This window comes from Nesoenas mayeri (assembly GCF_963082525.1).
Source record: "Nesoenas mayeri genome assembly, chromosome: 9".
NCBI lineage: Eukaryota > Metazoa > Chordata > Aves > Columbiformes > Columbidae > Nesoenas > Nesoenas mayeri.
In genome coordinates, this window is record NC_137557.1 from 8,967,318 (window position 1) to 8,981,795 (window position 14,478).

Below are 14,478 nucleotides of genomic sequence, written 5' to 3' on the forward strand. Positions count from 1 at the left end.
AATATCTCCCCCTTTCTCCTGATGTGTTTTCCTACGGAGTCCCCCAAAATGGTTTGAGAGAGGGCTCTTCCCGCCGAGCGGGCGGTAGGCTCCGTGTCTGCCTCCAGCGGGGAGGGGAGAGGAGAGGAGAGGAGCTGCCGGCGGTAATTAGGGCGCTAACGAGGCCGGGGCGGGAGGGCAGTGCCAGCGTTTTCGGGGGTGCGTCCCCGTGTTGCAACCCAGGGCTCAGCGGAGAAACTCCGAGCAGGATTTGCGAGTTTCTTGGGTGGGAGCACTTGAGAAAAAAGAAAAATCCCACACTTTTCTTGTAGGAAAAAAAAAAAAAGAAAAAAAGAAAAAAAGGAGAAATACGAACCCCGGAGAGTCCGCCGGAACAAGGGCGGGAGAAAACAGCTTTGAATGGGTTATTTCACTGCAGTGCTCGAATGGCTGCGGCTCCGGGGATGAAAAAGACCCTCAAAGGGTCACAAAAAGTTTCTGAGGTTTTTCTATACTCTCCCCCCGCTTTATTTATTTATTTATTTAATTTTTAAGAATATAACCGACTGCCAGACAATGACCAGAGATTTGGGGGGAATCTGCTAGAAGGCTCCACAAACCAGCCATTAAAGACACTGAAGTTTGGGTCTCGTTTATCACAAAAATTTGAAATCTCGAACTCCGAGAAAACCCTTCGTTTAGACAGGAGCAAGCCGATGGCGCACGGAGTGAATGGATACGGTCTGTAGCAGAAACCTTTTAAACAAAGCAGTTGGAAAACTTGTTTGCCCAAAACACAGAACAGCAATTCCAGAAGTAAGACACCCTCCTCCCCTGAGTAGGGCAGCTCTTACAACCCCCGAAGCCAGACAGAGAAGAAGGGAAAAAAAAAGCATTTATGAAAACAGAATTATTTTCCCTAGTTTTAATTACCCAGCTACTCGCCTTACACATAAAGGAGGAACGAACAACCCGGCTGCTCTTCCCAAGAGGACAAATTCAGAAAGCGGGGTGGGGGGGAAGGAGAGGGACGGGACGACACCCAGCGCAGCCCCGCGTACCTCAGACACCGGCCGCCGGCTCCGCCGCTTCCTGCCGGGGAACGGGAACGGGACCGCGCCCGGGGCCGCCCCGCTCGGCGGCAGCATATGGGATCCCTCGGCCCGCGGAGCCAATGGGCTCCTCCTCTCCTCCCCCTCCGCCGAGCCCTCCGGGCTTGGCCTTGGGTTCCCGTGCTTCGCTCAGATGTCCCGCTGTTTGTAAACACCCTGTCACCCGCGGCGCTGGGTGCCTTTGGGATTGTCCGTGCTCCCGCTGTGCCACAGGGATGCTTTTTTTTAATATATATTTTTCCTTTGAGAGTGAGGCTGCGTGTGCGATGTGGGGAAACAGTGTCTTGCTATGCCAGTCGAAGTGCTAAAAGTAATGTTTCTTAAAAGCTCACAGTTACCTGTCGTTTAAAAATATCTCAGGGGACAGGATAGAAGTTTAGCTAATTGCTGCTCTGGTGCTAAATAACATCTTATTGTGGGCTAGTTAGTGTGTAGGTCACAATGTAACTCGTTTGGTTTACTACTTCAAAATCTTCAGGGCAGGATGGAAGGGTGGGTTTTAGGTTTTGCTTTTTTCTTTTCCACCTTACCCACAAAACTGGGTGACTGACTTAGATCATCTTGAGGGCAATGACTGATTAATTGAAGTACATCAACAAGTCAGTCTCCATGGTTGGCAGACCGAGGTGGAAGTATTTAAAAAACAAACCGAGGCAAGCACTATGAATGTGCCTTCTTCAAATACACTTTTGCAAAACTTCTTTAGTGAAGAGAAAAACTAGGTTAAAAAAAGCTCATTCAGATTGAGAAACCACTGTTCAGGCTGTGCCTTGTGTGATTTATTGCGAATCTGAGATTTCTCACTGAACATAAATACCAAACACAAGCCCAGTTTGTATCTTCCATTCTTTCACATGTCTGTGATCGATCTGAATCATACTTGACCTCATCATTGACTTCATAGAAATATAACTGTTGCCTGTCATGACAATTAGTGTCTGTTTGTCATTTTACAACCGTAAATCTGACAAAATCTTTGGGACATGATGAGTTGTTTTCTTTTTACACACAGAAGAGAAAATCTGGAGCATCCAGCAAAAGCAGAACAATGATAAAAACCGAGCAGCTGACAGTCCCAGGGAAGGATGTGTTGCTTCGGAACACAGGTTTAGTTTGCGGAAACTTCAAGGCCTGAAGAGTTTTTCACTTGATCTCTTCTTTCTCCTGTTGTATGTCTTATATAACTAAGCACTTTAGAAACCTTCCCAGATATTTCTCCATGTGATTCTGCAGTAAGACAAAATATAATTCTTCACAGCTGGCAGTTCACCCTAGCAGGAGAAGATTGTAGATCGTTGTATAAATTTGCCATGTTCTCTAAGCAGTGTTTAAATAACAGTAGAAATAACCTTGCAAAAAAAGCATCCTTCTTTTTTCTTACCAACATGGTAATTGCTGATTCCTTCTCTAGTTCACAAATATTTGTTTAATAAGTTTATTCTTCTTTCTTACTTTTAGGTGTCATCCCATTCGAGCATTTTATTGTTCATAAAACGGTCCCTTTCTCAATCAGAAATTCTCAATTGTAGATAGTTTAAAAACTCTAGAGCACCGATTTCTTGGCCGGTGATACCAGTTTTTCCTGTTTTCATTTTCAGTTGAAACTGGTAAACCAAAGGGGAAGAGAAATAGCAGCTAGATTCTTTCTTCCACAACTTACTGTAAAACAAACCGATCAACCAACCATGATTCACTTATGCTTCAACCAAATATGAAGTGCCATTTTAACCTAATATTTTTACTGTGTAGGAGATCATCTTGCCAAAAATAAGCATGAAAAAGCCTCAACTCCGAGCCTTCCAAAGTCAGATGTTCCAAAGACATTTAAAAATTAAAGCCAAAATACTTCTGTGTTATCTGTGTCTTGACAGTGCAGTTCCAGAAAATACAGCTTCAAGGAGTCACACTTTCAAAATCAGGAGATAACTTTAGACTCTAAGGTGTGTGTATGGAGAAGCGCAATTTGGACATAATTACAAGATTCTAAGAACGAGGTCCATAGAAAGGAAAGTCAGAGGTATTTGAATTATTGAGCAAACATGACTGCTTCTGTTCAACTCTACAAATAGACTTAGTTTGGTGTGACTGAGTTTCTCTTACAGTTCTGTCCACTTTTCTCATGAAAAGTGACTTCTGCTCAAAGAATCAACAACCTTTCATTTGTGCTCACTAATTCTCCTTTTTGGTTGATCTGGATTTTCCCCAATTTAAAAGAGGCATCTCTGTCAGTGAAGCAAACGGACTTCATCTGACCTGAAATTACAGTTGGGAGAGTTTCTATGTGTTTCACTTCAGGGACTTTATTTTCCAGTGATACAAAAATTGACTTTTTTTTTCAAACCCAAAATCCTGTTAGGGTCAGATCCTAAGTGAGATAAAATCTTATTTAGAAGTAAAGCTCCACCACTTCCTTTTCCCCAGTAATGTTGCAAGGCGGGGGGAGAAGTTTTTTAGAACATCACCCTTATTTATTTATAAATTAAATCTTTACACCCCATCCCAGCTGTATTTTGTCCACTTTGGCCTCCACCAAAGACAGAGATGCAAGCAGGTTGCGTGTCTAAACCAACAAAAGAGGAAACAGCACTACCAAGTATGCTTTTCTAAAGGGTATGTCACATGTTTTTCTCCAGAAACACCTACCCCATGTGTTAATCACACGCTGCCGTGCGCTGCTACAGTGCACACGTCTCAAGTCTTCAGGGGTGTGGAGAGAGCAAAGTGCTGTAAGGACCCATCATAGAATCATTGAATGCCCTGAGCTGGAAGGGACCCATGAGGATCATCGAGTCCAACTCCTGTCCCTGCATAGGACAACCCCAAAATTCACGCCATGTGTCTGAGGGCGTTGTCCAAACTGGTGCAGGAGGGTAGAGCCGAACACTGTCAGGATGGGGATTTTAGCCGGGATGGTCCCTTGATGCATGCAGTCATCTGGCACAGTTGGCCTCACCTTTGGCTGGAGACTTCAGGCCTTATTTCAGCATAAATAATGAGTTGATAAGATTCAACAGAACAGGGAGAAATACCTAGATGATACAATTTTGTAGAATGAATTGCAGTTCCCGTGGATTTGTGCTAAGCTGCCGTGCTGTCATTGTTTCCGACTCTTGGTATGCACAACGTTCTTTTAGCTGTTCTTGCCCAGTAGAAGAAGAAGGTAGGAGGGAATTTCTTAAAGCCATTTGTTTCTAAAAAAGAAAAAAAAATATACCGAAGCCTGCTTACCAATGAAGTATTTTTACAAGGAGGTTGGGATCAGAGATGTGTCATTTAATGCTTCTGTGCCTTTGAGTCTACGTGGAGCCCTGTCGAAACTGTGCAGCACCCTCAAAGGGGTTGTGATGGGTGCCTCTGGCCCAGCTGCTGCCTTCTGCATCATGTAAATCCATTCCAAGAGGATGGACTAGCATGACCAAACAGTATCTGTGTGCCCTCACTGGTATGTTGTCCAGTTCAACAGAGTCTGAGCCTAAGTTTCATGAGAGGAGGTATTAAATCAATATAAAGAGGACTTTAAAATGGAAAACCCACAGTTCTGGTTGATAAGCCAAACCAGCACCCTCCTTTCGGAAATCTTAACTTTGGACTCTCATTGCCTTTACTGTCAGGTGGCCTTTGTAACTCTCTTGTTTCATTATATTCTAACTGAAAGCTTTTGTTTTGCATTTTCAAATCTTCCTGTGTATCCATGAGGTGTTTCTTGTATGAGAAATCTGGTGGCCTTTCATAATCACATAACTCTGCGCTTAGACTAGAAGTATGAAATAGTTGGGCATTTTTGGTAAAGTCACAAGGAGGGCACCCTTTCTAGTTCAGTTACACAAGTGTCTGGAGACAGCCTGTATGGATGTTATTGTGACAAACCAACCAAAGTTCATGGACTCCTTAGTACTGCAGTCCCTAGTATCTTATCTGCATTAGTTACACTAATGTGATATTTTGCAATTTATGTTCAAATTTTATTATGTGGAGCTGATATTGTCAGATGTTCTGTGGTAGCATTTTATGAAAATAAAACTGATTCATAGGTCTGTTCTGATGACAGTTTCACAGTATAGTCTGTGCCCATTTAGGGCTCTGCTGCTGTCCTTTCTTCCTCTTTCTCTCTCCACACCCACACCATGTAGTCTGTTTGTATCCCATGTACAGCTGCAACTGTGCAGCTAGTGTGACTGGTTTTTCTTTTTCTGAGGTTGATTTTGAGCTGAATCAACTCATCTTGCTTACCAGTTTGTCTGAGTGTCCATGCTGGTGTACAATTACTGTCAAATGCAAGGGAGGGGGCAGGATGGAGTGACTGGGAGTCTGCAAAGGTTCATATTTATTCCTTCACAGTTACGGAGTGGATAAACTGATGAAGAAACTTCATCCAAATAGTTGATATTGATCCACAACTGAAAGTAGTTTGTTTCTTGAAAGTCAGGTTGAGCACAGAAAAAACCTGTTAAATAGTTTTGCAAAAGTCTGAAACCATAATACACATAAAACACAGCCTGTTCACCTGCAGTGGCTCTGTTACATGCAGATATTTTTACAAGCATGTATGTCAAGTATCTTGTATGGATAACAATATATGGATAACAATCTATGAGTGATCTAATACAATCTACTAAAATATGGCCCAATACTAATGCCACTTAGCCGTTACACTGGTAGCAAATTTGATCTATAAATTATTCGCTTGCTTTTAGCTAATTAACTACTCCATGTTGAGATATCACAGAGCTAAATGTGTCTTTATGATCCAATAGAAATGGTGAAGCTACACGATTAAAAGACCAAAATCTCGAGGTGGGCCTGATGAGTAGTTCACAAATATGGTTAGCTGACAAATACTTGCTCAGCTACTTGGCGTGTTATTTTGGCCAGTAAGGACCAGTCTGCTGCATCCACATTGCCTAAAGCCAGCTCAGCTTTGTGTACAGAGCCGCATCATTTCAGTGCAGATGCACAGCTGAGATGAGAAACAACTCTTGCTCGACTTTAGTCCTCTGTACATATTATTGCTCTCTGTAGGTGATTTTATTAATTTGCCTCTCCATTAACAACTATGTTCTGGTTCCTATAATGTAGGTCAACTAATTAAGATATATAAAAATATTTCCCCAAGGTAATTTGTTTTGGGAACAATGAATGTGGGACAATTCTTTATATGTGAAGAGATCAGAGCATTTCAGAAGTAGCAAAATATTATAAATGGTGACTTTGGTAGTGAAATATATTTCTAACAAAGATATAATCCTTCTGCTCGGAAGAACTTCAATAACTCGAGCAAGTCCATTTGACATTGCAGCTGAATAGGATCACCTAGGCAGGCAATTCCAGTATCTTTACTAAGGGCCACTGATTTTCAGATGAGATGGAGCGTACTATCTAAGTCCCTTGTGCTTCTTAAAGTTAGTTAATTGGGGTTCATTTGCAGCCATGAAATGTACTTTAAGAACAAACATTGTTCTTTCAAGGCATTGCTCCTTTCTATTTTAAAAAAAAAAAAAAAGTGTCAGAAAAATCAGAAATGTTTTCTGTGTAAAATAACAAATATAAAGTTCCATTCAAACAAATATTCATACGTCCAGAATGATCTTTTATTCCACTTTAGGAGGCAAAGTACAGCAACTGACTCACTACTTAAATTTCACTTGAGCTGTTGCACCATCTCAGCTGCAAGTACTTTCCAGCTGGGAAAGGCACTTTTAGCACTGTGAGAAATAAAAAATATATTCCTCTTAAAAGCAATTATGTAAGTAGAATGGAAATTTCCTTTACGCAGCAGCAGACATGCTGTTATTTCTTCTGATTCCATAGCACAGAGATAACTTTGAGATTTTGTGATTACACCAATCTTAGATTTTTTCGTAGCAATTTCTAGTTCAGAACTGGATGTGTTGTTTATTGCTGATTCTAGTTCCACTGGGACAGTGATATTTTCACCATTTACTACCGACAAAGGAGACACCATTGCAAAAAATACCATTTTATTATATTTAATTTACACCCAGAAACAGCAAGAGTGCTGGGTCAAGAGGGTCTTTACCACTGTGCTCATTTTTGCCAGCCAGTACATTTCTCACTGTCACTTTTCTTATGTCCTACTCTATCCACGCACAGTTCTGTTCAGTCCTTTCTCTTGTTTTTGAAGCCTCAGGAATTTAAAAAGCCCATATTTTCAACTAATTCATATCATCATCTAAATTAGACATATTGACAAAAGTTATGTTTATTTTATTTTTATTAATTTAATGGATTCCACTGAGTATTTTGCTCTTGCACACTGGTATTCTGCTGTTTCAGCTGTTGCAAATATTAACTTTGCATCTTCTAGGCTCCGTGCATTTTCAGCAGACCGCTATGGAGTACCCATGCACACGTGCCACTTTCACTGGTCCACATCAGTCATGCAGACAGATTTTCTGCAGCATAATAATTTTGGAGCATCAGTTTTGATTTATGCATTGGGTTTTCTTTCAGGAAAACGCCACTGGTTTAATTCGATTTGATGGCTCCAATTTATTTTCTAGGAAAAGACTCCTTAACAGGACAGGAACCTGTGACAGCAAATCCTGACATAGGAACAAGATCTGTGAATGGAAGTGAGACAATGAGTTTGTTAGAGAAGAAGAACAGTTATGGAAACAAAAATCCCGAACTAATTTTATGTTGCCATCTGAGCAGGATGCACAAATAGTAACTGTATGAACAAAGAGCCATTGAGATTTAGCCAGAAGAGATATTAATAGGTTGTGGTAGTCTCTGGGTATTTTTTCTGCTTATTGATTCATTATATTTGATAATGTTTTCTAAGGTAGCTCGTATCACAGCAGAGAAACTACCTAACACTGCTCCTACCAGAACTGTGATAGAGAAACTGCATAATGACCTGATATACCTGGAGAGCTTGGCCAGGCATTCAATTACATTTCCTGTTTCTTCTGTTAATAAGGAAGAAGGAAGGAGGAAGAATTATTCAGATGAAATGGGCTGGTGTGTGTCTTCTTTCTGGTCATCGTGGTGAGGACCTTCCTCTGTAGGGTGCTCTCAGCTACCTGAAGAAGCCAGCTTATAAAAATGCCTGTTGACAAAGTTTTGTTGCAATGGGGCCACACAGGGCAGGATTAGTTTACACCTCATTAACAACATTGCTAGGTGTTCTTTGCGCAGTCCAAAGCAATGTAAATAGTTTGTTCTAAATGTCAGCACAGGTAGTGACACATACAGAAACGCCACATCACAAGTGAAGGTTGCTAATTGATAGCAGTGTTTACATCAGATTCAAGGTTTCACTCACGACTGAGACAATGCTCTACCACCATCCCTTCCCACTTCCCACTCAGCTTGTCTCCCACTTGTTTCACTTCCTTCAGCCTCTTTCTCCAAGTCTCCTCCCAATGCTTTTGCTGTTCTGGCACCTCCTGCAGTCTCATCCCTGCTGAAGACAACCCTTTATGCAATCATTTTTTTTCTTCATTTCAACATGGCGTGACTAACTTGCCAGAGGTAGAAGTAGTTTTCCTATCACCTTCTGCTTTCTTGTCCTCCTTATTGTGATGGCACTGTGGTGCCTCTCAAAGCCAGGAGTCATTTCAGGTGGAAACAGGCTCGGTGCGTGAGATCTTTGTAGTGCTGCAGGGCCACAGGATGCCATGAGTGCCAAAGCAAGAATAATCTGACCAAAGGAAACTGATGTGAAGTCACACCTTTCAGAAATGTAGTCTCAGTGTAACCAAGGTCATGATGTTCTGTTAGAAACCCAGATCAATAATTCAAAGAAATGTGAGCTAGTTTTAACTGTTTCCCTTAACATGAAATTTCTTTTGCTGGAGGAACATCTGACAACTTCACACCAGTGGGCCTGTGTGTGATCTGTTTCCACCACAGCCACATCCTAGTTCTGCCAAGCTAGGGCAGCAGCAAAGGCTCCGCCACACACGTGCTTTGCCAAGTTGGTGGTGGCTGAGCCCTCTCTGCTAGGACGCAAGATAAACTCCTTTCAAAGGGAAAAGCTGGCCTTGCTCTCCTGAGCAGTGTTCCACGTCACTGTTTCGACACCAGGAAAGCTACTGGGTCAGGTATTATTTGGATCAGAATAACTTTGGAACTCTTCTTATTTGGTGAGTCTCTTTGTTTCTTTGCGGAAGGGGCAAGTGTACTCCAGTGGAATTAAGGTTTACTGGCAACAAGGATGCCTATAGATAAGATCTTAAGGATTTCTGAGACTCTTTATAAACCTTAGACCTTGAGGTCAGATGCCTAATCCTCCACCATCTGGCCTGAGATGGTCCACTTACTTGGGGACGATCCTGGCGAGGAACTATCCTTGTGAGAGCTGCCCTTAAACTTAAGCCAACACAGAGTTTTATTGGTTTTGGACTGCTGCCATCTCAACCTCATATTATTATAAAATGTCTCTGAACTGAAGGAGCAATGGAGTGTGGAAGTTCCCCTTCCACCTCCTCTTTACCTCAGACAGCCCAGTTACACTTTATCCACTTTCCAGCCATCAAGGGGGCTGTTTAGGTCTTTCCTGTAACCACAACGCTGAATCTGAAAGTCGAGGCTGCAAACTGCTTCTATTCTGAAATTACCTCGGAGTTCTCTCAGACACAGCCAACTGCAACAAGCCCGTTTAAAGGCTGCAAGTTCTCATACTTACTGGCCAAACCATGAACAGTCCCTTAGTGCCAAGGCCAAGGTTTCAGGTGGTCCCTCCTGGCTCCATCATCTCCTGTTTTCATGTTTCTCTGTGAAGGGGGAAAGCAAATACGGGAGCAGGGGGGATGGCAGATACTTCAATGCTGTGTCTGCTGCTACCTCCAAGGGAGCAGCCTGCGATTTGGGTGTTGAGCAGTGTGTGTGGCAGCACGGGAGGCTGGAGAAAAACCCTCAGAAGCTGGTAGAAATCTGCACAAAACTTCTGGACTTTGCTATGTAGTTTGGATGTGGGTACAGAAAAAAAGAGAGGGACTGAAGGAACTGTGAATTACGTTTAAAACTCTAAATACAGTAATGGCCCACATCTCTGATCTGCCATTGGTTAGCTCTTATTCTTCATTTTTCATTCCTTCGCTGTTTCACCTTTTGTTTAACATCTGGTATTATTGACAGAAACATTAGGGTGAACCCTGGTGCCTGTACTTTCTTCTTAGCAGTCAGAAAGACAGTGGATTAGCTGCAGTTGTCTTAATTTCTTATCCACAGTACAAAGTCCTTTCTCTTTATAAACAATGGATGTTCATTTGCAATATTAGCTTTATTCAGATGTTGGCCAATGTAAAGAGGACTTATGATGTAGCTGGTCACTAGAAATAACTTCTAACCCAGTCATGTTTGTTGAGACTGTACAAGGGAAAAAGGGAGCTGGAAGAACTGCCTGTGACAACAGTCCTATCAGTTTCTGTGTCATATTTTAAAAATGGTACTCGCAGCAGGTACATGCTGAGTTACCCTCACCACCCCATGGTGTCTTGGAAGAGATGGATATTTCACATTTCATCCCTCATGACTTGAGGTATATCAGATGGTGTCTCTGCCAGTTTTCTAGGCTCTTAGACTACCTCAAATGCCATTAAATCCCTTGTACCATACAGTGAGCTCTCTACTTCATCATGTACCAACCTAGCATGCTCACACAGCAACCATGGAAGCGTGTCCTTTATAGCCTCTCAATGCTTTCCCCTGCAGCAGCAAGACACACTTATGTAGCTCTTTATTTTACTGTTCTCAAATTGCATCTTTGTCAGGGCAATTCTAAAGTCTGTGCAAGGCCCTTGATCAAGTGCCTGGCTTTATATTGTCAACAGTTTGACAAAAGAGTGATTCATGTGCAACAACCTTTAATGTTTGAGATTTTGCTGCCGTGGATATTATTTGGAGAGCAATTCAGGTAAGTTACTCCAGAGTCAAGGAAAGCTCTTTTCTGATGGGTTTGTGCTGGGTGTTCCTGCTGTGGCACTCACCTTCTTAGAGAGAGAAATACAGAATAACACTGTCAGAAGAATAGTCTTATAATTATATAAAACAACATCTGGATGTGGGATCGGTGCAGATGGATGGATTATATGTTGCAACACTCTTATCAACCAATAGCAGCCTAGGGAGTAGAATTTGCAGCCACCAGCTCTTTGCAGAAGCACGAGAGGTATCTGCTTTGGGGACAGTTGGGGGTTAAGCACACAGCTCCTGTGTTCCAAGTGGGAAATCCCAGAGATATGCTTGGCCATGGGTACTAAGAGTCAAATGTAACAGCATGTGCACTGAATCTGACTGAACGCTGGATGTTTGATTGAGTTCCTCTTTATTCATTTGGACACAATTTGTAGTTGGAAAAAGACTAGTTAAAAAACAAACACAACGACACAAAGAACCCCCACAAAACAAACAAATAAAAACAAAAAGAAACAAACCAAACCAAACCAACCAACCAACCAAAACCAAACAAAAACATAAGCAGTGAAAGTCTTATCTAGGCAGCAAATCCTGCTATCCTGCTGCTATTTCACAGTGCAGATGTATTGGAAAATGATTACCCTTTATGTACAGACCTATAGTTTAGAGATATGAAGCTCTTAACTCTAACCAGGAACTGAAGGAATGCCATCATTATTATTTCTCTGTTCCACCGTTGTTGAAACTGAAATGATAAAACAGCTACCACCACCTTTACAAGGAGGGAATATGTTTGTTACACAAGTTTTTCATAACACAAAATGAAAGCATTTACTCTTAGTATACAAAATTAAGTTAAATAATAAAATCAAATCTTCTTAAGGTTTTGTGTTAGATTTTATGACATATTCCAGTTCCTCTAGACATTACTCCCCAGTGTCCTTGTGGTGTTGTGTTTTTGTTTGATGTAGCTGTGTGGTCACAGGCTCCTGTGGTCCATCGACCAGGAGAGGAATACTTGGCATTCATCCTTTTCAACTTGGAGAAACCGCTCAGACCTCTGGAAGAGCTACCCTGAAAACTTTGTTCATAAGTGTATTAAAGAGAATATTTTATTGAGAATACGGGACAACTGATGCATAAAAATGTTGAGGGATTTAATGCAATTTTATTTTAAAATCTTATTAGTTATTTGTCCAAAAGTGAATTGGTTACATTCATGTTTCTGTGGAATAAATCAGGCATCTTCAAGACGTATGTCTTCAACTTACCTAGGAGCACAGAACTAATATTAGAAATAAAAAGTCCAAGATATAGTATAAATATTTTACTCCAACTTACTTTCATGTTTTCAGACTTCTGACATCATCCTGTTGCCTGTTTTTGCAATGCATTAAAGAAAGGAAGCCTGATCACCAATTTTGTTTATTTTGCAAAATAAAGCAAAACAGAAATGTAACATAGGCTTGAGAAATATGACCCCCTTTTATTGAGTATTGTTAGTTATTATTAGAAGAGGAAACCTTTTTTGTTTGCTTTCTGGGGCATTTTAAATCTTTTTGTTCAGATTTGTAGGTGTAAAAATGACAGAAGCAACCAGGATGAAGTTTGAAATGAACTGAAAAAATAGTAGTTCAAGGGTTGTTTAGGACTTTTAGGCTTATCAACAAGGCACATTATTGAAGTATGGAGAAATGACCTTTGAAGGGGTTTTTTGTGTAGTCAGAGGCATAAACAGGAATATGCAAAGAATACTGTTTTTTCTTTCATGTATGCTTTGTTGAACTGTTGGTAAACACTATATCTCTCCACCTTTCTTGTCTTTTAGCCACATAATCAATGAGCTCATAGAAACAGAACGTGTTTATGTAGAAGAACTTCAAAGTATAATAGAGGTAAGAAAAACTTCTGAAATTACTTCTGGTGCTTAACCTCCAAGTCACCAGTGGGTGCACATCCTTTGTGGGCTGAGCACTCTGACCTCCCACCTCCTGTTTAGAGTACACGGGCTCTGTTAGCAAATTAACCCAGCCTTGGAGATGGAACATGAGAAAGATGTTTTGAACACCTTTCCTCAGGGCTTAAAGGAAGAGACACCTTCTCTGCCCCCAGCCCACAGAATGGTAAAAGTTGCATGGTTCTCAAAGCTATGGACAGGGGAACCATCAATTATGTGCCTTTTCAAAATATCAATAGGCCTCAGAAACAGCCCCCTTGATTTCCATGGGGCCAGACACTAAATTTCTGCGAATGTAGGTTTGGAAAACAATTGAGAAAAAGGCAGGCGCTCTTCCCCCTCTTGTTTATTGTCCCCCGTAGTGTCTGAACACAGAAAAGAGCAGCTCACACTGCAAATGTAACCCTTGAGCTTTGGAAACTCCTAGGACACCAGAACACTGTGTGTGGAGTCTGATGTCCCCGGCTGTGGGAGGATGGAGGCTGAGCGGGGCTCAGTCATGCTTGGATTTGGGTGGGACACGAAGGACTGGGTAGTTTATTTTTATAGAGATGTGTTTGCTTCTTTATTAGATTTGAGCTGTGGGAGCTGACAGCTCTCATAATTGGTATATTACTCTTGAGTTTAAAATCTGCACTCAGACTGTTTTTCTCTCAAAGTTTTTATTGAAGAAACACAATCCAGTTTCTACAAGAAACAACCCAATAATCAAGCCAAATACCACAGTTCAACAAATAAACCCAAACTAACCCTTTTGAAATTATGCAGTATAGCAGAAAGATATGTGTCTATCAAACTGAGCAGTTTCCATCCCTACATGACCAAAACGGCTTTTGAATCTTAGGTACGTGATTTCATATTTTTCATTAATCCAGTGACTTCTCAATTTGTGGTTTGCACAGCTACCAGCGGTAAAAGCTCCGGGGCAAATTAGAAGCATCAGAAATTCGTGGGAGCAACAAAGAAGCTGGCACAGGAGAAGCCTTTGTATGCTCTATTGAGAACAAAATGCAAATAGGCGTTGGGGCTTTTCAGTGTCTCAGACACAATGCTTCTTCCCTGGTAAAAACAGCTTGGTTTTATTTTCCACTCTTTGCAGGGATATGCTTCGGAAATGGACAATCCCAGTTTAGTACATCTGATTCCATCTGCACTCCAGAACAAGAAAGAAATTCTTTTTGGGAACCTCCCAGAAATCTACGAATTCCACAACAGGCATGTGGGAACTGGTGGCTGTCCTGTACCCTCGGGTGCTCCTGTCATTGCTGCTCCCTTGATGTGGGTGCTGTGTCACACTCACACACACAGAGGCAGGAAAAGTCACCCTCACTCTGCCTCTGTGTGTGTCCTATAAAACCCATGCATGGGGAACACCCCCGAGATCATCTATTTAATCTTTTTTTGGTGAAAGATTATACCCTTGTGTGTATTTACTAGTGATTTCCCTGGGCATTATCCATTTTGAATGTATCTTGTGGCAAGTATTTTACGTTCTCCCTTGGTACACTGGTAGATGTTACAGGACTAAATCCTGTTCTTTCTCTG

The 14,478-nt window shown here is 41.5% G+C and overlaps 1 protein-coding gene across 1 annotated transcript in view; it reads left to right on the plus strand.

Moving 5' to 3' along the window:
• The window catches only part of MCF2L2 (MCF.2 cell line derived transforming sequence-like 2), a gene marked incomplete at both ends in the record, with an annotated part of 134,171 nt that overhangs the window by 77,899 nt on the left and 41,794 nt on the right, over nucleotides 1-14,478 (plus strand). The window contains 2 exons of the mRNA XM_080349334.1: nucleotides 12,805-12,871; nucleotides 14,033-14,148. Of these exons, the coding sequence (XP_080205460.1) occupies nucleotides 12,805-12,871; nucleotides 14,033-14,148 (183 nt within the window). The remainder of the gene's footprint in view (nucleotides 1-12,804; nucleotides 12,872-14,032; nucleotides 14,149-14,478) is intronic.